This window comes from Cryptococcus depauperatus, chromosome 3 (assembly GCF_001720195.1).
Source record: "Cryptococcus depauperatus CBS 7841 chromosome 3, complete sequence".
Taxonomy (NCBI): domain Eukaryota; kingdom Fungi; phylum Basidiomycota; class Tremellomycetes; order Tremellales; family Cryptococcaceae; genus Cryptococcus; species Cryptococcus depauperatus.
Genome location: NC_089470.1, coordinates 655051 through 677405, shown reverse-complemented (window position 1 = coordinate 677405; position 22355 = coordinate 655051). Strand labels below are relative to the sequence as shown.

The window sequence follows — 22355 nt, the reverse complement described above, 5'->3', positions numbered from 1 at the left end:
GACTTTTAAATATGTCTTCAAGTATTAATTTTAATTCTGTGGTTGCATTCGTAACCTATTACTACCTTGTCTAGAGAGATTCAGCTTCCAACCAAGCCTTGAACATAGTCAGTGCTTCTTTGGGTTTGTCATACGGCACCATATGGCCAGCACCTCGAATCTTGAGCATCTATACACCCTTGCTTAACATATGCACTTGACGAGATGAGTCAGGCTTACTGTAAGGTTGCCATGTGTTTTGAACTCTCCTGCCCTATGGCCATCGACATTCCATTCTTCGAATTGAGCGGCATTGTAGCCTACTTTGCCAGTCCATTCCATGCGTTCCATCCACATCTCGTTGGCAATGTGGTTACAGATAAAGTCAAGCACACCAACATACTAGGCCGATGCATATTGGTCAGCTCCTTGTTGACAAAATTGGTTTTGCACATACGTTGAGAACCCGAACGCCGCGTTCGAGCAGACCAGCAACATACAGCCAGGTTTTGCCTGTGCTATCCAGACTTTGGCTGAATCGATTAAACACAAGGTCATCACAGCTAGACCAGTTGCCTTGCTTTTTGTCAACTCCAAGAACCTGTCGAACATCTGGCAAGTCAAGATACGCCCCAATTCGATTGGTCACAGGGTAACAAAGCGAGTTACTCAATTCTTCTGCGGAACAGGGCATAGAGACGTCGTATGGGTTGACACCAGCCGAGAGAAAGGTCCCACCGAGCATCTCTTCGCAGTAGCTAATAGCCATACTGCAAGTAGTATAGTCATGAGATTCCAAACAACCCTTGCGAGCAAATTTGGCACATTTAGGTACCTGTGTACTAGTTGGCAAAATGGCTAGATAGAGTTGGTATACGTACAGCTTCAGCCATAGAAACACAAGCACTAATGGTCTGAACTGGTTCAACGAGGTCACCGTGTATTGTGCATTGCTTATCGCTGATCAGCTCATTTCGCATTTGTTTTGTAAGAGTCAGTGTCGCTCACATAGGGAAAGTAAGACTCGGTAGTCGTGACTGTCAAGCTCTCAGAACCGATTCTCAATCTTGGTATAGTTTGAACCAGACTTACAGTAGTCTGTGACTCCATTCCCAATCATGATGCTCTTCAAATTAATCGGCGTCTTGTCTTCTCTGATGAGCTGCTTGTTTCCATCGATGATGGCACTAGCAAAGACGGGAAGGTATCGTCCACCATAAGATTCACCAGCCATATGAAATGCCCGACCTTCAAACTCTTTGAACGTCTCAAAAAACTATACAAGACGTGAGCAACCATGAAAATAGGGAAGCGAGACATACGATGGAGACAAAAGCCTGTATGTCTACAGAAGCTTCCTCTGTGGTACTAATTGTCTGCCCATTTCTAGCATGGCTAAAGCCTACCCCAATCGGTTCGTCCAAAAAGAAAACGTTTGCCTACAGCACCAATAGCTCTCGTTATTCATTTTGTACCCCAAGCGTCAAGAGAGATAACAGTTCACGTACGACCTCATTCCAAGCAAAAGGATTGACAGTCGTATCGTTTACACCTTTTGGATGAGCATCCTTGATTGAACAAGGACCCAGCTCCATATACAAGCCCAAACCTGACGAGCATCCCGGCCCACCATTGATCCACATAACGACTGGGTCTTTTGCAGGGTTAGAACGAGACTCGAAAAAGTTGAAGAAGAGATCTTTGCCATATCCTACGTCAAGATATCTAGGTTGACAGGTTTGAGTCATTTATATCAGAAGACACAAAGAAGACTTACCCAGAGTATGAACGAACGTTGGGATCGCACCATCCAGTCGTACTTTTAATCCTCACTTGATGATTCTTTCTCCAACCATATTAGCTTTTGATTTTACTTGCAACTCGATAAAACTTACAGGATATCGCTTGGATGTCAGAGTGGTGAATTCGTTTCCAACACTTGTTAGCCCCAAGTCACTTGCATGGCTCATCTCTGTCACTGCGACATTATCGTAGGCAGATGGGTTTAGGCGTTCATGGGGGTGAAAGACAGCTTCTGCGACCGAGATTGCTTCTTGAGGTGAGGGGATGTGAGGCAGTTGTATGGCCAGCGAGGAAGGCGCCAGGGTGACGACAATGTTTAGTAACAGTAAACGCATATCAATAAAGATGTAGAAAGAAAGAAAAAAGAGAAATGGATAGAAATATAAATAAACAAACTTGTATGGAGACAATTTCGGATTTGGCCGATTGCCTTACAGGTACTCATACAAAATTAACATGGTGACAGACTATAAACCAAAAATGAAGATAACTGATACTATGAGTTATGCCAGCCCTCATAACCCTGCGCATACTCATATCCTCTCTGCTCAGCCTCATCGCCGTGCTCGGCCGAATGCATCTGCATCTCTATTGGCAGCTGCATCCCCATCTCCAGATCATCCATCTGTCCAGCTGCTGCCTGCATTGCCTGTTGCACCATACTGATGTCCACAGGGGTTTCCGATACATTTCCAAACGATAAAGACGGACCCTGTGGCGGAGCGCTACGAGAAGTTTGGCCGCTGGGATGAGTCGTTCCGGATTGGGTTCCATGCGTTAGATGATTGGCAGCTGCAGTCCGACCATGTGATGATGGCGCAGACGAGGATCCTGCTGTGGCCTGGTCTAGTGTTGAATACAACGTTTGAGGCTCATTGTGAGGCTGATGTGGGTCAAATTCATACGCATCTTCTGTCGCCATTTCCAGTCCCAAGTTTCCAAAGCCGGCTAAACCTTCTCCATCGCGTCTTGTGACAGCAGCGGCAGCAGCAGCAGCCGCTGCCTGTACAGCTGTAGAAGCCGGCATTGGCCGAGGCCTCCGGATGGGTGGTGGTTTAGGGATCCGAGGTCGTTTGTTGAGAGGTAATCCATCAGGACCGGCGATAGACATGGAAACCTTGACATTCGGATGGCCGGCGGCAAGTGCTTCAGCCGCTGCAGCTTTTCTCGCGGCCGTGGCCAATGCTTCATGCTCTTTCTGTGCATTTGCGATCGCCTCTTCTTGTTTCATACCTCGACCTTGAAACCCGCCATTTTCAAACCGCCACAGATGGTTTTGTCTAATTCTCCAGCCAGCGACACATCCCTGATTTAATTTCTCATAGTACATATCGGCACCTTTTCGAGCAAGATAGGTTCGAACTCGATGAGCCGAGCACCGGCCCTCATCACCATCCCATTCATGAGGGTAGTTTTTGCGTATCCAATTGACAATATCATTGGGTTTCTGTACCGCGAGTCAGTGTTTGTTGGCAGAAGCTTGGGTTAGTCGTACCAATGGCCAGTTATCATTTCCATTCGCTAGCAATGCGCGCCCTAAAAACATTAGATTGACATTCATGTATCCGTTTGTAAATTATCTCCACTTACCGATATACAGATTGACACTTGCATTCGGCGGAGGCTGAAACCAATAAACATCAGCATTCCATAACGGATCTCAGAATGTGGCAGTGTGGCACAAGAAGGAAAAACCAGAGATATATAGAAACTCTCTATTTTTTCTTTCTTCTTTGATAACACTTCTTTACCATTCCAAAACGAAGGCAACTCACCAAAGGCCAAGTAGGTTGGGAAGCAACCGCGCTTTGCGGTGCGATGGCACGCATCAGCTTTGCCGTAGGACTTCCCGGTATATCATCATCAACCTGACTCTCCAGTGCTTCCAGGTCAATTCCACCCTCCTCTTCGCCCAGTCTCGGGGGCATAAAGTCTCCCGGCTTGGGATCTGGAGCGGATGCAATGGATTCAGTGATACCCATGGTGTATGGCTCGTGATAAGGTGACCTCTGTGTGACGGGTGGCTGTTGTTTGGCGGAAACGGAACTGGAGGCTGACTTGGAAGAAGCTTTTTGGGAAGTTACGGATGATGTATCGATGAGGTCTGGGTCAATCAGCGGTTGGTTATTAGCAGTATGGGAAGGACCAGAGTCGTTGGGTGAATGATGTTGGACCATAGTCTCAGTTTCGGATGCCATTGTGGGCACTTTTGAGAGCAACTCTTCGCTATGCAGCCGTTTAGGGCAACAATGAGGACACTCGGGATAGAGATGATGAATGAATGAATAGAAAATAAAGAAAGAAAGAACAAAAAATGTAAGGCTAGAATGGATGAAATGAATTACCGCAAAGGTTAGTATGGGGTTATTAATGTTTCATTATTAACCAGCTTAATTACGACGGACGTTTTTTTTTTTTCTGTTCATAACTTTTTTTTAAATATCTTAATCACTTTACAACTTTCTTCGCAATCTCAAAAATGAATCCCAGAACATTGAACTCACCACTCAGAGCGCTGGCACGCTCGCTGCCTCTACGACCTGCTCCAACTCGCCTCTCGCGTGTCCGCTTCTTTTCAGAAGCAGCTGGCGTACCGCAAGATGAAAAGGAGTTACACGAGAAAGAGGACAAGAGAATATCAGAACTTGAGACAGCAAGAATTGCTAGTGATGAGAAGGCGAAACAGCTCGAGGAGCAGGTCAAGGAGCTCAAAGTTTGTCTCTCCAGCTTGACGTTGACATACGCTTACCCTGTCTTTAGAAAAGCATTCAATACCTTCAAGCAGATTACCAAACGGCCACCCGACGAGGTGTCGAAGAAAAAGCAAAAGCCTCAGAATTTGCCATTACCAAATTTGCTCGAGCTTTACTGGACACTGTCGACGTCCTCACCACTGCCCTTAAGCATGTTCCCCAGCCTATCCCAGCAGAAAACAAGGCGCTTGTTGACTTGCATCGCGGGGTTGAATTGACTCACAAAGCTCTCTTGCAGACCTTTGAGCAGCATGGCGTGAATAAGCTTGATGAATTGAAAGGTCAACAATTTGACCCTAATCTTCATGAAGCAATTTTCACCGTTCCCCAGGCGGTTGCACCCAAAAGAGAGAATGGAGAGTCACATGGCCCAAATGAAATTATCGATGTGCATAAAGACGGCTGGATGATTGGCCAGAGGGTACTGAGACCTGCGCAGGTCGGCGTTGTCTCTCCAGAACATTAAGAGGACATGTCTAAGCAGAGTGATCGATCGAAAACAGGTGTATGTTAGTGGGCAAACTTGGGAGATATAAAGGACAGGGCTTTGTTCATTGTAAAGTACATCTGTCAGTACAACTGGTGTTTGAATTGATAATCAGCATATGCATTTACCACTTCTCATTTGATTCTAGTCTTTGAGAACAAATGGATAAGACTTTTACTAAACCATGGTAAATGTGGCACACGGCAAGATTGACAACTGTATAGAGCAAACCAGCGATAGGAGCAAGTTTATAACTAGTCACCGTCTACTTCTTCGCCCACCCATACTCTCTTCGAATTTGATCCTTTGAGATCGATCAATGACTGCTACATGATACTGGCCCCATTCACCTTTCCATGAAACCCAGTCTTGATAGTAATCGTGTTGAGTTGAACGAAGGATGGCCGCGAAGGAATCACACTGGAAATTGTCAACATGTTACTGCCAGCTACGGTTGGTGTCTCGAAGCCATGTTAAGGACATACGTTTGACTCATTTAAGCGGAAGTTGTCGGGAACAAACGGCTTTAGACTGACAATTCGCGCCCCTTCTTTCAGATCCAAAAACATGTTGGCAAGATCCATATTCAGATTTTCTGGGAATACCTCATTATTTACAAGCTATTCGGTGCTTCTTGTCAATAAAAAAAACGTATACTTGTTATTTTAAAAAAACGGCCTTACCACAACATCAGCCTCCCTCAACCTCTTTCCAACCTCATGATGCACCCTAAAATCCCCTTCATATGTTTGTACTTTTAGATTACCATACAACCCCCACATCGCCCACCGCCTCTGAACTTCTTTAACTTGTAATCTAGCGCAGTGTGCAGGGACAGGGAGGAGTTCAAAACCATAACTTGAGCAACCTGCTTGGAGGGAGGTTTGCAAGACACAGTTACCTACGCCGCTGCCTAAATCGACACTACATATCATATTAGTTTAGAATCAGTCAGAGGAGAGACAACCACTTGCAAAACAGAATCAGGCCCAAGTTTGGTTTGCTCGATGATCTTACTCATGAACGCATGTCGCAATTCGCCATACGCATCCTCTTTCCCAGTGATTGCTTTGGCAACATGGTCAGGGTGCTTTGGGTGATGTTCCAACTCGTTCGAAAAAGGTCCAACCACCCTTGAATATGCTTGGTCATGAACGAAATCAACCAGTGTTGCCCAATCACGGACGTTGATCTCCCTTCCTTGTTTCTTTCCCTCTTCTAACCATTTTTGTAATGTGCCATCTTCCTGCATAGTTTGCATGGCTAAGTTATACCGCTCAATGGCCTGAACAAATCCGGGACCGTCACGGCGATTTGAAGCCAGTGATTTCCGAATGAGGTCTGCAATCGTCTCTTGTTTTCCAACCAGAGGAACAGGCGTAAAGGTTGTAGAACCTTCGGCTGAAGCGAAGGGGGAAGATACTTCAGGAGGTGGTGTTACGAGAGAGCCTGGTGAAGGTGATGCCACACGAGATGGAAGAGAAGAGAGAGAATGTGACAGGTCAAGGGATTCAGACAGGGTGCCAAATATGTGTCGATGTGATGGTGGTATGTAGTCTAAATACGGTCAGCCATAAAGAGGGGTAGGAAACGCACGTTCAAAGATCAGACGTAACGTATTTCTCAACTCCCCTATTGGGTTGTATTCTCTCTCAGAAGTAGGCACAAGCAATATGAATCTGACAGTATATCAGTGACTGTCTCAACCTCTACACATACTCACTTTTCCCGACAGTCTTTGGCAGGATAGAGCACTTCCACAGAGGGGAAATGTTCATGGTCTCGATCAAAGCCCGGTTGAGGAAAGACTGGAAATATTTAAAACTTTCCCAAAAGGGCATATGTACACTCACATCTTCTATACCTGGTCCAATTCTTCTCCCCTTGTCCTCCACCTCCCCCCGCCCATCCTCCAATATCTCCTCTTACAACCTCTTCACACCCGACAAATCCTACCCAGCCTCTTCCCCATTCACCCCTCATATCAGTTTTATCCCAGCAAAACACCCTTCTCCCGATAAGTCCAGCTCCAGCTGAGGATGATGGGTCTGCCCGCGAAAGCTTTGGACGTTTTAGTTTGTGCTTCGTGTCAATTGCACTACCAGATGAAGATGAGGCAGAACCGCTGTCCGACTCAGATTCAGATTGGACGACTTGTACGCGTGGGTTTTGCAGTCTGCGTTTTCTCGCTGGGCTAAAAGACGTCGGCGTTCTAGGGGTCGCAGCATTTCTCTTCATCTCTCCCTCTTCCTTGGACATGAAAGCTCTACGCGAAGTAGAATTTGATGGCGTTTTGCTAACGACAGGCTTACTCGCTGATCTTGGGGTTGATGTGCCTTTCAAGGTAGGTGACGATGTCTTTGGCATGTTTGTACCAGAGACAGAACCTGAAGAACCAGTAGACGTCTTCAAGGAAGAGGTTGCCCGACTGGTGGAAGGCTGTTTTTTCACGGACACGGTACCAACCATGACCGTTGATGCTGGAAGTTTGGACTCATCTCCAAAGAATGAAAAGCTCATATCGACCGAGCCTTTTCCTGTACTCGAAAAGTTGCAATAAATATTCTCTTGATTTCTTCCAGTTCACTCTTGTTGAGTTTGGTTCTCAAATTGAAAAGAAGAAAAAGAAAAGAAATTTGTTAACAAAAAAAACTAAAAGCAAATCAAAAGGCATCATTTCCTACTTTTGCCACTCAATTTATGCAATTACGTAATCAATTTAACAGTCAAAGCCTTTTCATACATCACTCTTAAAAATTCAAATCTCAGCAATGTAAAGCATCAACACATGTATAATTGTTACAGATACAATGTAGCTCTATAAATCGTCAACAACAATCCTCTACTCACATATCATTTCACTCCAATCCCCATCAAGGGGTCCACCACGCTTTTACCACTGAACGTCCTCTTATCCTTGTGCCTAATCACTCCTAGTCCAGCTAGGGGGTCACTAACATTATCGGCTGCAAGACGTTCTAATATATAGGCATCTTCATCCTTCTCGATGGGTACAAAACCAATGTCTGCTCTAGCAGGCACCATTGACCCTTCTGCCTGTACAGAGCCAATGTTATTGATGTTGGAGGTTGCGCTTTGCGATCTCTTTGTCGGATTCATCAAAGAATTATCGTTCTGAGAAGAAAGGTTCAATTGAGACTCCTGATAAAATGTGTTTTGGGAAGATGACAAACCCGAACGAGATATCCCTGGGAAGAGAGGTGTGTTGGGAATAATAGAGACGCTAGTGGGTGTAGGCGTATCTTCAAAGTCCATTGGCATCGGTCCTGTTGTGGGCAGCTGACAAGGTCTTGAGGATCTTTTATTTTGATTAGAAACAGGCGGTACATTGCAAGATGATGTCGCGGCAAGTGCTGGAGGAGGTGATTGACTAATTGGCGCCTCTAGACCTTCGTGCCATCCCCATTCTTTGACAATGTCGTCTACACTTTTCCCAGCCACATCAAGCAACGTATCTCTCACTCGTTCAATACCTTTCCATGCATTTTCTACTTCGCTGTCATCGGCGTTCTCTGGTTTGCGAAGTACAATTATCCATTCCTTAATTGCTTTGCCCATGCCAAGCATAGCTAGTCGCAATTCTGCCATTTCCCTCTCTGCATCCTTGATCGTTTTCGTTGAATCCTCAAAAGGTTGACTTTCTACTAAAGTCTGGGAGTGGATTGGTGAATGAGAAACCAATGCGGAAAAACCTGATGGAGACGACTGAGAATAGAAAGATGAACGAGAGGGAAGAGCCAAAGTATGCTCAGGGATAGTGGAGAATGAGTCGGATGGTGTTCGGAAACCTGGAGAAGAGGGTGAAAAAGGTAGGTTGGGCAGGTAAGAGTAGGCTGTAGCAGAATCTGGGAGACTTCTCTACTCCAGTTAGCTCTTGCAGTTCAAGTTGACGGCGTCACTTACTTTCAGGTCATTGACGGTCGCCATGAAAGCCTTGTCTAAACCTGCCGCCTGTGCCCTTTCGAAAAGCCCTTGAGCCAGGCCCCCAACACCGCCTTTTTGTACCCTTGGTTTTGTTGGGCCAATTAGAATCGTAGATTCTTCTCTTATACCACTACGTCCAGATAATCTTGAATGGGTACCGTGCGATGTCATGTTGTCTTGTTCGTCGTCTACGCCTGCAATTTTAATTCCCAACAGATCTTGGTTTTGAATGACAATTTCAACTCCAGCTGCTGGGGAGATATTGCTTCGTAAATTGATAGCTTGAGTAAGGATTAGAGACGTCTCAAAAGGATAAGACTGCGATGGAGAAGGATAATGCAAAAGGTTAGTGAGCATCATAGGATAATCAGCACCAATAACTTCAAGTGAAAGCGCCATCAGCGTTTATTCGACATACATGGGATCCACGTACTAGTGTTGCGGATAAGTAATAGCATAGCGATACAGATGAAATCAAGCAGGTGCAACCCTGGATCTTCTGCAAAAACCCCATCCCATATTCGCATAGCGACATCAAACGGTAATTCTCTAGTCAACATCAGTCTTATCCATCGTCTGCAATTACGTTTAGTCGTCAGTTTGTATATGGAACGATCGAGGTATATATACCCACACTGCCCATATCTGAGGCTCCACGCCTTCGTTTTCCAAAGATTCCCACAGTTGCGGATCAACGCGCCGTAAGAGAGAGGAATGCAGGTTATCACATCGTAATATTATTGGTGCTTGAGATGATTTTGACCGCTTAAGCAAAATGAGCTATACTTATGGGATGAAATTTTTGGTATGGACTCACAATAGGAACTTCTTCCGCTCTCCACTCATAAAATACCTTTGCACTTTTCATAATTGCCCCAAATAGCTCGAAAGCATCATGTTCAATATATTCTCGATTTAAAGTGGCAGACATGGCTATCTCCCTCTCCCCTTTGGGAGCTTTGTCACATGTATCTAGAGTATCTCTGTCCACTGCTAGAAAGCAGCAAGCAAAAAGCTCATGCATACCCTGCCTATAGCCAACATCCGGATTGAGTACCGAGAACAAGAAAAGAGCCGTCGTCATACAACGTTGGACTCTCTCAAGTTGGAAATATGGCATATCAGGAAAGGTACGTTCAACATCTTTACGTATCATGGCTCTCAGCTCAGTGTGGGCAAACCAAGTATTCCATGGCGATGATGTTGAAAGGGACAGAGGATCCCAGCCTTCTTGTTGAGGTATTGGGGTTGCAGATTCAGTCGCATTCGGATTAGGAGAGCTGAGTGTAGGAGATGACAGCATCTTGTTAAACCCAGAGCAATCTGAAGCCCAGCGGCCATCAGGCGCGACAAGATAACGTCGCCGAATTGCATGGTATGCTTCCCGAGAAGCTTCCAGAGACGGGAGGAAGAGATCGAGAGATGTTGGCGGAGGTAGGAGAGTATGATAAAACCTCCAATAGACTGATCTTAATGTGACTCCTCCCTCAGAAGCCGACACTCCTAGTCCGGCCTTGTCCAGAGCTTTTGAACGAAGCTTACTTATGGAAACCAATGGATCAGAAAACAAAGAGTCCCAAGCAGCACTGATATCAGGTGAGTGGATTTAAATGGTTACGCTTTCGTTGAAATGTCAAGATCCAAAGACATACCGGATCTCATTAGAAGTTGGTCGGATAAACACGTCTTGTTCAAGGGGTGGGTGAGTCCCCATGGTATCAAGGCAGTGGTTACTTGCTACTGCTCTTCTGTCTGGTAGCCTTCGAGCAAGCCAATACGATGAAAGTCGAAGAATTTTTATGAATGTAAATGTTCAAGACCAAGACCACTTTATCATGATGAATGCCTTCATCATTTTGTCAAGTTGCTTCCGTTGGTCTCTCGCCTCCACCCGTTGTTAAGAAGACTGCGAATAGGCGCTATCGGTTGGAAATAGGCATGCCAAGATAGGCTTGCTTCTGCTGGCAAGCCTATTAATCTCAGCCTCGTCTGTACTTGTACACTACAAATTGAGAACCTTGTATGTTACAATATCTTTCCTTATCAAATCTCTCGCCTTGCCATGATGCCTGTTGAGAGGTTGTCTCTGAATATCAGGAAAGAAACCTAGTTACTATAAGACGCCCGGTCAGGTCAGCTGAAAAATCATCACTTGAACTGCCAATATCGCCATGTTGATGGCTATCATTGCATACTACCATTAGAAAAAGTTGTCCATACTGAACTCCATAGCCCCTTGTTGCACATTTTGTTTCAAGTCCTTCATCAAATTACCAACTTTTCTTTGTGATGGTGAGGCAGGAGACGGCGGTAGCACTGTTGGGTTTTCTTCACTACCAATTTTTCTCCCGTCTTCTGTTTTAATTTCTGTACCAATTACATCTGGTGTAACGGCCTTTTCTTCATCAACCACAGGGGGACTAGCTGCCGCTGAGCTTACTCCACTCTCAGTAAGCACGTCCATATCCATGAACAATGAATCATGACGTCCGCTGGAGCCAGCAAGCATGAAAGAAGGCCGGTGACGGTGATATAGTGGTTCGGCTGAGGTTTCTGTTGTAGCAAATTCTGTTGGTGTGGACATTTTGAAGACGGAAGAGGCTCGAGGAGTTGAAATGGATTGAGATGCACTAGATATTCGGCGTCCCCTAGTAGGGAAAAATGGTCGTTCGAATGACCAAGATCGTAAAAGATCTAGAGCAAGATTGTGGCATCCTTGCGCGATAATTAGCGCGGCCTTGGTGGAATTGAAAGGATTCAACAGTAGACATACCCATACGGAAAAATACCCGCGCATTATGCAGCACAAAATCAAACTCCAGCCTGGCTGGTATCTCGCTCGTACCTTTAGCTGTCTGAAGCGACTTGGCTTTGAGATGTTGAAACATCAACAACAAACTTGGATCGTCATTATCTGGATCCCCAATTTCAAGTGATTTCTCAGGGAAATAGTCGTCGACTATATCACGAATGGGCGACTATCCATGCTATCAGCCTTATCATGTATAGGCTTGCAGATTGCACACTCACAATAAGCACCCTAACAGCCAAATCCCTTCGTCCCAACATCCAAAAGGCCCAAGTAGCTAGCCATCTATGACCGCCTTTGATGGCTAAGGGTACGACTTTCTCGCTCACGATCTTCGCGAAGATTGGCCCTTCTTTGCCTCCCTCTACCACCCTCGCAAGGGCTAAAGCCAAGTGCCAATCGTCAAGTTGTTTTAGACAGACATTGATTGCATCTTGCGGAGATCTTGCCAACATAAAAAATGCAGCCGCATACTCATATCGCTGCTTGCTTAACAAGGCATATGCGTTTTTCATGGCTGCGCTTTTCCATCGTTCAGTGGTGAAGTCATTTACAAGAAATTTGAGCATGAGATTTCGTTCTTGATGCCCTAAAGCTTGACGCCAGAGACCATGTACAACCTTTTCTTTGCCAAGAGCAAAGAAAATCAAAGAGCAGGTAATTGGGTCTCGATTCTCACTTGCCATGAAACGGTTCCTCGCAATGATCTCAAGTTGAGATCTCTAATAACACGCTTAGCTAGATCACAAGAGTAAATTCCATTTACCATTGTTTCTGTAGATTTCAACCATAAAAATACTCCCAGCCGTTTTGCGTCCTCCCAAGACATTTTACCATTGGAGCAACATTGTGTAGAAGCTTCCAATAGGAGTTCTTGACTTTCACTATGTGTTGCCCAGACAATGCTTCTGAATGATAAATGGGTTGATCCTTTGCCACTAATACCGGGGTTCTCACTTATAGGTGCGCCTGCCGGAAGAGTGCCCATGCCAGATATACGATCCCAGTTGGCAGACATTCTGATGGAGATGAGATATCTCATTCCCGGTGTATCAAGGGAACGCTTTTGACTTTCGACCTAAAAGTACCCCATGTTAAATAGTTATCTTATCAATAAGATACAATAATTGACGCACCTCAAGCGTAACCTGCGCGACAGTCGCAAGAAAGGATTTTTCAGAACTTGACAAAGACATCTGTACAGGCCCATGTAGTTTATCTACCAAGTCATTTACTGTTTCGCTGGTGAAATCGTCATCGTCATCTCTATCATTCTATTCAATTTTGCAAAGAAATCAGAGAGGAAAACCCATACTTGTCTATGAGAGGAGCAGCATCAAACAATCCTTTATAATTTCTCGTGGTCTACATTATAGTATGAGAGATTCCTTAACAAAATAAATGATACACAATACTTACAGATACTATACGTCTTGAGGTTCTGGCTGCAAAAAATTCGGAAGGATCTAATCTTGGAAAATGTAATTTCTTTGTTTCCCTTTCTTGACATTCTTTCAAGGTTTCGATTAGTTTAAGCAAGATGTTTTTCACTACTGCCGCTTTGTCTAATGAAAAGCAAGTCAGCTGATGGTCTCAGCAAGAACCGCTAAACAAACCCCAAAGTAGACATTGTGCGAGAAGTATTGGATGGTAATCCAACAATGGTCCGTTTCGGCGTGCTATCAACTGAAAAATATCCTCTGCTTCCTCTGCTTCGTTTCCATCGCCTTCAAGGAACCTACTAAACAGATAAATCTGATTACCAGTACCCACAACCAAACTTCCCCCGGCGAGCCAGATCGAATCGTTTATAGGAACAGAAGTATATTCTTCTATATTGATGGTTATGAATGGAGCCCAGCCAGGTGTGGTTTCTGCATATGACATTCTTTGTTCACATATGATGTTGATATGATGAGGGAAGCCAACAGCAAGGACCGACTGAAGATCAGAGGTAGTTGTCCAATCGAGATCTTGGATGTTTTCTCCAGACCTATTAATCTCGTCAATTTTGTAGTCTACCAAGCAGGTCAGAATTCGCACTCATAGATGTGAGTTAATTCTAGTCCAGTTGAGAATTCGCTAACCTTAGAATCCCAGATAGTCATCTCAAATCGTCCATCTTCTAGTTCGCAGACTATTTCGCAAGTTGGTAAACATCTTTCCTAGCAATACGTTAATAAATCTTACTAAGAACTGTCTTCTTTCTTGAGCTGCATCTTGCTTGCACAACGTTTTTTCTTCCCGTCCGTACCATACCTGTCCTTGACCACAGCTCATCATCTCTTTTACTTGCTCGTCCCCGGTGATCATAATCTAAATTAATTTCGCAAGCTTGATCAGGGTGTTGCAAGACATAGTTATCGGCTTCGTTGACGTCTGCATTTGCTAGGTGTTGACCAAGTTTGGGAGTCCAAAACTCTAAGTCCCCATATTCTGAGATCGTAACAATCATATCTTGTAAAGGAGTATTTGTTTCCCAGTCGATGACACTCTGGTGCCATCCCATAGGATCCACTGGCAGTATCAACTTTGGAGTAGCATCTAAAGGTAGACGATAATGAGATAGAAGATTTATTGAGGGTTTCTCAGACGTCGGCAATCCATTAGCATCAAGTTTAGATATTACACGCCAAACCCATGCTTCGCCTGCTTGCGTCGCTGCTATGATAATGGCTCGTTGAGTATGACGACCTTTGTGATCGTAACCATCATCTATATCAGATACGGCCAAAAGCAGCTTGACCTCATCTTCCTCGGTCAACGTGAAATGAGGAAGCAGGATTGGCTCTTGAGGAGTGGAAGCTCCTGTATCAAGATGTTGCAGCGTTATCGTGGCTGGTGCATTGCGATGATTGGTATAAATCACGATTGCGCGACCTTTAGAGTAAATCGCCGCCTGGCTGGGGGCCACAGGCATGCGCCAATGTCCTCTTCCCAATAAACTCTTTGCAGACTTCTTCCAGGATGTAGGAGGGACATTTAGTTGCTTTTTATACCAGGTATTGATTTCTCCGTTTTCCGCAATAGCCAACAAGCCACGACCATTGGGCGTTCTGACAAAGCCAAGAATGTCATTTTGGACTTGGGTATGCGAATATTCATCCGACAGATAGGCTGAAGTATTGATACTATCTGGCTTGGATGACAGCAAGCGGCATAGATATAGGTTTAAAGAAGAGATGTGAGGAAAAGATGGAGTAGGGGGTAATACGACAATCGAAGTAGGAGAGGATGATTGAGCGCAGAATAATAAAACCTGCGGTGTCCAACGAGACAATGGTGATTTAAAGGGTAAGATCAATCTTGACAGAGATGAAGATCTCAAGAGAGTTGGTGGCTTTCTATCCATGTTCTATGTTTGATTAGGTGTTTCGCTTGATACCGTATTGAAATAAATGAATCTCACTTGTATTGAACGTAAGGCGACACTTTCATCTGGTCCCAACCAAACGATGATATCGCTCCCTTCGGCTTCCAATAATTTCAAAGTTCTAACCCCCTCCTCCAAGTCCTCGGGCAGGATGCTTCTCTCCAGATACGCAAGCTCAGCCTTGATAGCGATCCCCAGCATCGTTGCATCCCATATCCACAGTACCCCAAATGGATCAACCTGAGACTCTCTTCCCTTTAGATTCAAACTGACCGACTTTTTGGACGCAAAAGACTGATGATCAAGCGAATAGAGGAGTTGGAACCACATTGGGTCGTCCAATACTGGCGAATATATACGAAATACCGAATTGACAGTAATTGTATACAGAAATGGATCGTTACCGTCTGGTGTATTCCTCCAACTTATCCATTGTATCTCTTGAGGATGCCGTATCTCTTGGGCATCACCTACAGCATGTCCTTTTCTGTTCAGAGTCAGAATGTACCCCAGTTTTTGACCCTGAAAGAAAGACATTAGCTAGTCAGTTCATACAAGGAGGAACAAAAGGCCAACCATTGTGAACCATGCTAGATAACCAGAGCAAGGAGATGCTTGTATAGATGTTGGTTTATGCAAATTGCGCTCCCAAATATGGTCCCAGACAACTACTTCAGCAGTAGGATCCATACGCCAGTACTCTATGCCCTTGCTTGTTCCCAAGGCCAGGCCGCCTAGACCACTTGTCAATGAAACGAAAGAACTCGCGGGCGGGCAAGAAACCAACCAGAACGAAAATCAAGACATGTTATCGGCGAAGAAGCAACTATCGTCGAATGAACAACCCATTTACTTTGGCTCTTGTTGTTTTGGGGCTGGTATCTCCATAATACTACATCTACATCGTTCCAGGCTATTATCTGTGCTCGAGTCAGCAACATATTAAATAAGGCGAAGTATTGGACTCACATATCCGTCTGGTGAGCTGCAGCAAACTCCTTGAACTTTTCCATTCCTGGACAAGGTTCTGTGAGGTAAAGCAGGCCAAAACTCAAGAGTCTCTGCTAGTTGAAGCTCTGGTGTTAAGAGGACAACGTTTGAAGCTGAAGGATACACCTGTTAAAGTCAATCAGTTCATTATTCTAAGGGAGATAGGGCTACAGAGCGCACAACATAGCCTGAGTCTTCAACAACAATGACGCTGGTGCTCTGTTGGGTGTTGCTATTAGGCTGTCCTGGAATAACCTGCCTAAGGCGAAGGGCCATTTCTCAATGAGGGCTTCACCAGACTTCCTCTTCCCCAAGGTGATTGTTGTATTGCTGAGTTACTATTTCAGTTTAAGATTGAATTACGAAATGTAAATAAAATGCAATAAATGATAAGTGATGCCTATGCCAGTATATGTCCGGACATAACACCGATCCCACTATCTTATATCAGAATTCTAGATTGCAGTACGAATGACCAATATGCATGAAGATTTATAGTACAACAATTGCAACAATGATACAAATGTCTCTACGTTATCCTGTGTAACAGAATTTTCTTTGGGCCCTTGAATGTGTATTATCACTATGCTTATGTTTTGTGGCAGTATTTGGCCATAATACTGTATAGATGACGCATTAATGCTCAAGTTGTCTTGCTAAATAGACTGGCACAAGTATTTAATTTGAGGCGGTCTAGGTTGGGGCGCTCCGAAGATGAGCTGAATGTTTATAGATGCGATTTTGTGACATGATACAGCTTCTTCTCGTTGTATGCCATCCTTGCTTTAACTAGCAAAATTATGAGCAAATCGACAACAGCACACCACATAGAGGCAGCTCACGTGAATTGACATGATGATATGCTTCGCCTACAGCAACGAAAATTTCATGCGACCCTCCAGATTTATCTGGATGATGAGCTATTCTCAGCTCCTTGTATTTTTGCTTGATGATTGAATTGATTGCTCTCTCTTTTCTTGGGCTGAGAAAATCTAGAGTGAGATCCTCTTTAGTGAGTCCTAATCGGGCATAGTGGCCCATTGGATCGTTGAGATTCTGCTTGGAATGGACAATTGGTTCATACGAACCGACTATGCGTGACATCCTTTCTCTTGCAAAAGCACTGATGGTGGAATCCCGTTTATGAGATAGAGATGACCAAGACAAGGTAGGCTTTGTTTTTGTTGCTTTTGATGAAAGAGGCGAAGCCGTATCAGAAGATGGTGCAGATGCTAAAGCAGAGGAAGCGAGAGCAGGACGTTTTGATTTTGACTTTGCGCTACCAAAGATGGAAGATAATTCCGTTTGGGATTGTTCTAATTTTCTAATACGAAAGGATGGCTCCACGAGTGAGGAACCTCTTCCATGAAGGACTTCATCACTATAGTTTCTTTACCCTAAAGTCAGTTTGTCTTTCAGAACCACAAAGACTCACACAAGAGGTAAAACACTATCTATCCCAGCTTTCCCAACAAGAGGTAGAATCTTATCGTTTTCCCAAAATCTTTCTGTAATAGGTCCAGCGCGACGCATGGCACTAAACAGAGTAGCCAGAATGGCTGAAGATCCTTTATCATCAATTTCATGATGGATAACTCCGCTATAGTGATGGCTGGGATATACACGACTGAAAACCAGCCCATTTGGCTAGGTCTTTTGTAAGTTCGACAAGCAGAGCAAATGTTGAAAGCACTTACAGATTTTGTATAGTCCACACGCTGACACTGACTTCGCGGCCAATTAATCTCGAAGTTGTGAGCTGCGCTATTCAACTCGCCATCTGATATGCCAATATTCCCGTTTTCAAGGTAAATTTTGTGAACCAGTCCTATGAATGAATCAATAAACCACCTTTTGAGAGGAAACATACTATAAATCGGAATAGCAAACAGTTTAGTGTCTTTAGCGCGAGTAAAGATCACGTCCCAGCCCTCTTGCTGTAGTGCTCCAGACGCTTGAGATTCTACAATTCTATCCATATCTCTCTTTTCCAATTTTGGTGGTCCCCATGCAAATTTGGGGGAGAGATCTGGATTGTAAGTGTTCCAATCAATCAAAGGCTCGCCAAAACTTGGAGATGTATAGATGGACGGTGAAGGAAAGGGCATAAACTTGGCCAGAGGAGATTGCGGTTCATCAATAATTCGTTGCTGTAACGTTGCAGCACCACGTATGTTCATTGGGAAATAAACCCCACTGTAGGGCATCAGAGCAGCTTAGTCTACAGCCCATTGTAGATGTATTGACCCACCTGCACCAATGATCATCCGGAACAGCCGCCATGGTAAGACTTATATCTGAATAGAACCTCTCTGCGGTATTGTTATAATCAGGTGAGCCACTTTCACGATGGCGAGCTTCTGAATGTTGGTCACAAATGATTAATAAAAGCCAAAATGGGACAAGGTAAGGTTCTTCTCCGATCATCTGGGGCTGAGAAGATATATCAGCAAACATTTGGAGGGCCCATAAAACCTCAATCAAGTTGTGCACTCACCCAAAGTGATCTTAAATGCGCTTGTCTCATCCAGCTGTTCTGAAAGTTCAACGTGGATACTGGCTGGAGAAACCATATTCTCTCATAAGGATCTTGCTTCACTAGGGCGTTCTCCAACGAGATTTGTTCCCGGTTTACGAGTTTCTGAGAAGATAATGGTCGAATTCTGGGATTAACATGATGGATCCAATATGATGGGAAAGTGCAAGGCCAAGAGATAATTGAGGTAAGACGAGATGGCTGTGAGAAGCGGGAGGGTATTCTGAGGGGCATGAATGTTGTAAAGATGCCATATACTTGTCCTCAGTAAACAGAGGTATTTAGTAGCTGGCTTGAGAAAATGCTGAAGAAAAGATGACAATGAAGCGAATACAAAAGAAATTGAAACAAAAACAAAAAACAAAAACAAAAGATGCCGTAACGACTTTTGCGCCCGTGATTATGAATTTTGACAATGTATTTTTTTCCATCACCATTCATCATACTGTTTTCTCTGAATCTTAGCCAAAAAGTACAATACTCGAAATCCCTTCGTTAAAGTAGATTCAAGTAACGTCTTTATCGGAAACCTGAAGACTTGTGTATAATCATCTACATTTCATCTCCGTTTACAGCTCTTATATGACACCAGCTTCTTTCATTTTTGACACAAGCTCCTGGATATTCTCAACCTGATCACTTCATTAGCAGCGTGCCAACAGCTTATACGAAGAATTACTCACCTTTGCACCGCCCTGCCTCTTGGGAGGATCAGATATAGATATGGTCTCCAACCGAGGGGTCTGTTCAAGTCAGGGTTAACCACTCAAGCAGGACAGTAATCTAACGCACAAAGTCAAGACCAAGATCCTCGGGCTTGAGATTTTCAATTTTCTTTTTCTTGGCTTTCATGATATTGGGCAAGGAAGCATAACGAGGTTCTAATCCCAATCGTCAGGTTATCAACAAATTAACGAGACTCACCGTTCAATCGAAGGTCAGTGGTGACAACAAAAGGTAATTGACTCTCTATCGCCTCTAAACCTCCATCTATCTCCCGAGTCACCTGAACCTTTCCTCCTTTTTCAATGACAACTTTGCTGGCAAAGCTGCCCTGTCCCCATCTGAGCATACCAGCAACCATTCCACCGGTTGCACCAGAGTCGTCATCGATGGCCTGTTTACCCATAATAATCAGGTCAAACTTCTTGTCTGTCCCCTGAGATCGCTCGACGATAGCTTTGATGGCATGGGCGACAGAAAGAGGCTCAATAACAGCGTTTTCAGGAGTGACAACATGGATACCGGTGTCTGCACCCATGGCAAGGGCCGTACGGATAGTATCTACAGCTTTTGCAGGGCCGATGGAAAGAGCGGTAATGGAGTCAACGGGTTCTCCAGATTTATCCTTGAGACGTATGGCTTCCTCGACGGCTACAGGAGTTTTAGTGGATTACCCATTGGTCATCAGTTATGCTAACCAATTTCGTCAAAAGGGTTCTGAAAACATGTCAGTTGGGTTGGAACTAAGCTATGCATGCATACCATGGAATGCTTGACATTGGTGTCGACGCTCTTGCCATCAGAGGCTACTCTGATTTTGCTGGACGGGAAAACAACTCAGCTTGGCCAATGCTTGCCTCGAGAATACTTACACTGCATAGTCTATCGACCTCTTGACGGGTACGAGAATATTGATGAGACTTGTAAGAGTAGGCTTCATTAAGTCTCTGTTAAGGTCGATAATAGACAAAAGAAAAACTAAAGAGTTAATGAAGAATGAATTTTGAATATCAATTGTAAAGGATTCGCTTTTGCACTTCGGCTGGGTTAACCGGTGTTACGTAATTTACAATCGCTTCAATGACAATGAGGACATTATTTCCTTTCACAATTAACAATTAGTATCTAAAATTACAAGAAGTCGCGAGATGACAAGAACAGAACACTACCAGCATCCAAGCCCTTCATTTCCAGTATACTGCTTGAACTGGGCAAACGATGAAAACTTACTATTGGGAGGAGGAGGCGGTACGACCCGTAGCGGAATCCAAAATAAATTGGTGGGTGATGCCTTTGTTTTATAATGGTAGATGTGCTTAGTGTGTGGCCGGGTAGAAACTTTGCAAGATATCCAAGGATGGAAAGAGTCTCAAATATATTACAGAACTTTTGTTAAACAACGAGGAAGACGCGCCTATGACGATGGCCGTTGATAAGGAGGTATGTGATGGAAAAGAAGAAGTAAACGGGACTTGAACGTGTTGCAGAAGAACAGGCTTGTGACTGGTATCAACGCTTCGGTTTCTGCGATACAACTCGGGAAGAATGACAATTGCAGGATGTTTACTTTTGACGATGAAAAGTGAGTCATTTGGTCTTGCCAGTATAGCTCTTGTTGACAGGTAAACTCAGGATAGAGTTTCTAAAGGGAAAACAGACAATTGAAGCTGCGTGGTCCGACGATTTTCCCTACCAGGTATATGATTGTAGTCTCGATGTTCAAAATATGTCGCTGAGATTGCCTCTCACTTATTAGAAACTGACTGCTCTCTCTCCTTCTTCCAAATTGCTTGCTGTGGGCAGCACCGATGACACAGTAGCTTTGTTGAATTACCCTTCTTTGGAATCTGCTGTCCCAGCGTTTTCCACTGACGCTGAGCTCGTTGATCTTGATTGGGGAGGCTCTGGCGGTGAATGGGTATGCGACGGGTGTGTTAACTTGAATCCATATTGACTACGCTTTGTTTCCTTATGTCTAGCTCGCGGTCACGACTACTACTTCGTTGCACCTTTATCATTTATCTTCTGCTGAACCACCATCTCTCGTACTCAAACAAACTATCTTTCCGCCTTCTTTGGATATAACTCCTGTGCAATTTCGTTCTTCCCGCTTCTCTACCAGTCCGTCAAATCCGCTCATCATTCACTCTGTCCTGAATGCTACGAAATCTGCGAAGCGCGGGGCATCACGGAAGGCCTGGGTATGTAACTTTGGTGTGGTTGCAGGGCCTAGCAAAGCGCCGTTGACAGAAGAAGAGAAGATTACAGACAAAGAAAAGAAGAAGAATAAGGCAAAAGTAAAAAAGGAGAAGGAAGACGTAGGCAAATGGGACGTTTTGGCCAAAAGAGAAGTCGCCGGAAAACCTGTTACTGTTTTTGACATTAGCTCGGATGGCAAAATTCTTTCGTATGGGTGCTCGGATCTTTCAATTGGTATTCTCGATTCTAGAACGCTTGCTGTAGGTCTTGCTCGTTTTGTGATCATCAAGCTTATGGATGTGTAGCCTTTATTGAAAATCTTACATGCCCATTCCTTTCCTCCAACAGCCCTCAAATTTAACCCTTCAGCTTCCTTGCTCGTCTCAGCTAGCGCAGATAACACCATTCGAACCATTGTTGTACCTGCAAGCTTTGGAGGAAGTAAGTCCTTGTTTTTCTGAATAAACGCAATACTGACAATCGACAGTTTCCATATCTGTAATCATATTTTTATTGACTGTACTGGTTTTGATTTTTGCCCTCATACTGAGTAGGCAGTAAGTTAGTGCCTCAGTTTAGTGCCATTCTTGTCTCAATGCATAGAGAGATGCATGATGCTTAGATGCTAATGACCCCGAGTAAATGGCTTCACACAGACGTTCTTCGGTCATCCCTTTCATTTCTGGTAATTAGTGATGCAGAGCTGATCTAATTTTGCGAGAATACTCACAAAAAGTGTTAGTAAGTTTTTTTTGAAC

The 22355-nt window shown here is 44.2% G+C and overlaps 9 protein-coding genes across 9 annotated transcripts; 2 read left to right on the top strand and 7 right to left on the bottom strand.

Moving 5' to 3' along the window:
* Positions 1-70: 70 nt before the first annotated feature.
* L203_102517 (uncharacterized protein) lies at positions 71-2117 on the bottom strand (the record flags this gene model as incomplete). The annotated part of the gene is made up of 10 exons (XM_066211942.1): positions 71-169; positions 220-381; positions 437-814; positions 861-932; positions 988-1016; positions 1072-1255; positions 1302-1418; positions 1488-1704; positions 1757-1821; positions 1875-2117. The coding sequence occupies 10 exons, from the start codon at positions 2115-2117 to the stop codon at positions 71-73; spliced, it is 1566 nt and encodes a 521-aa protein (XP_066068039.1).
* A 161-nt stretch (positions 2118-2278) lies between these two features.
* On the bottom strand, positions 2279-3980 carry L203_102516 (uncharacterized protein; the record flags this gene model as incomplete). Its single annotated transcript, XM_066211941.1, has 4 exons — positions 2279-3229; positions 3278-3318; positions 3373-3406; positions 3558-3980. The coding sequence occupies 4 exons, from the start codon at positions 3978-3980 to the stop codon at positions 2279-2281; spliced, it is 1449 nt and encodes a 482-aa protein (XP_066068038.1).
* A 281-nt stretch (positions 3981-4261) lies between these two features.
* Positions 4262-5001, top strand: L203_102515 (uncharacterized protein; the record flags this gene model as incomplete). The annotated part of the gene is made up of 2 exons (XM_066211940.1): positions 4262-4495; positions 4543-5001. 2 exons carry the CDS (start codon positions 4262-4264, stop codon positions 4999-5001), a joined length of 693 nt encoding a protein of 230 aa, XP_066068037.1.
* A 279-nt stretch (positions 5002-5280) lies between these two features.
* On the bottom strand, positions 5281-7491 carry L203_102514 (uncharacterized protein; the record flags this gene model as incomplete). The annotated part of the gene is made up of 7 exons (XM_066211939.1): positions 5281-5442; positions 5508-5642; positions 5706-5946; positions 5997-6579; positions 6634-6701; positions 6746-6830; positions 6876-7491. The coding sequence occupies 7 exons, from the start codon at positions 7489-7491 to the stop codon at positions 5281-5283; spliced, it is 1890 nt and encodes a 629-aa protein (XP_066068036.1).
* Positions 7492-7875: 384 nt separating this feature from the next.
* L203_102513 (uncharacterized protein) lies at positions 7876-10681 on the bottom strand (the record flags this gene model as incomplete). The annotated part of the gene is made up of 7 exons (XM_066211938.1): positions 7876-8901; positions 8947-9347; positions 9401-9543; positions 9602-9732; positions 9785-9939; positions 9994-10553; positions 10620-10681. The coding sequence occupies 7 exons, from the start codon at positions 10679-10681 to the stop codon at positions 7876-7878; spliced, it is 2478 nt and encodes an 825-aa protein (XP_066068035.1).
* A 486-nt stretch (positions 10682-11167) lies between these two features.
* L203_102512 (uncharacterized protein) lies at positions 11168-16415 on the bottom strand (the record flags this gene model as incomplete). Its single annotated transcript, XM_066211937.1, has 15 exons — positions 11168-11682; positions 11741-11945; positions 11998-12498; positions 12543-12854; positions 12913-13042; positions 13092-13141; positions 13196-13341; positions 13393-13769; positions 13820-13913; positions 13967-15131; positions 15186-15671; positions 15726-15883; positions 15937-16069; positions 16119-16265; positions 16320-16415. 15 exons carry the CDS (start codon positions 16413-16415, stop codon positions 11168-11170), a joined length of 4515 nt encoding a protein of 1504 aa, XP_066068034.1.
* A 451-nt stretch (positions 16416-16866) lies between these two features.
* Positions 16867-18909, bottom strand: L203_102511 (uncharacterized protein; the record flags this gene model as incomplete). The annotated part of the gene is made up of 7 exons (XM_066211936.1): positions 16867-16928; positions 16982-17529; positions 17575-17786; positions 17837-17967; positions 18010-18335; positions 18391-18572; positions 18637-18909. 7 exons carry the CDS (start codon positions 18907-18909, stop codon positions 16867-16869), a joined length of 1734 nt encoding a protein of 577 aa, XP_066068033.1.
* Positions 18910-19253: 344 nt separating this feature from the next.
* On the bottom strand, positions 19254-20338 carry L203_102510 (uncharacterized protein; the record flags this gene model as incomplete). The annotated part of the gene is made up of 7 exons (XM_066211935.1): positions 19254-19307; positions 19359-19418; positions 19468-19556; positions 19600-20049; positions 20097-20115; positions 20161-20218; positions 20271-20338. 7 exons carry the CDS (start codon positions 20336-20338, stop codon positions 19254-19256), a joined length of 798 nt encoding a protein of 265 aa, XP_066068032.1.
* Positions 20339-20546: 208 nt separating this feature from the next.
* On the top strand, positions 20547-22158 carry L203_102509 (uncharacterized protein; the record flags this gene model as incomplete). Its single annotated transcript, XM_066211934.1, has 8 exons — positions 20547-20678; positions 20734-20838; positions 20886-20980; positions 21031-21094; positions 21155-21316; positions 21378-21857; positions 21903-22038; positions 22085-22158. 8 exons carry the CDS (start codon positions 20547-20549, stop codon positions 22156-22158), a joined length of 1248 nt encoding a protein of 415 aa, XP_066068031.1.
* Positions 22159-22355: the final 197 nt, after the last annotated feature.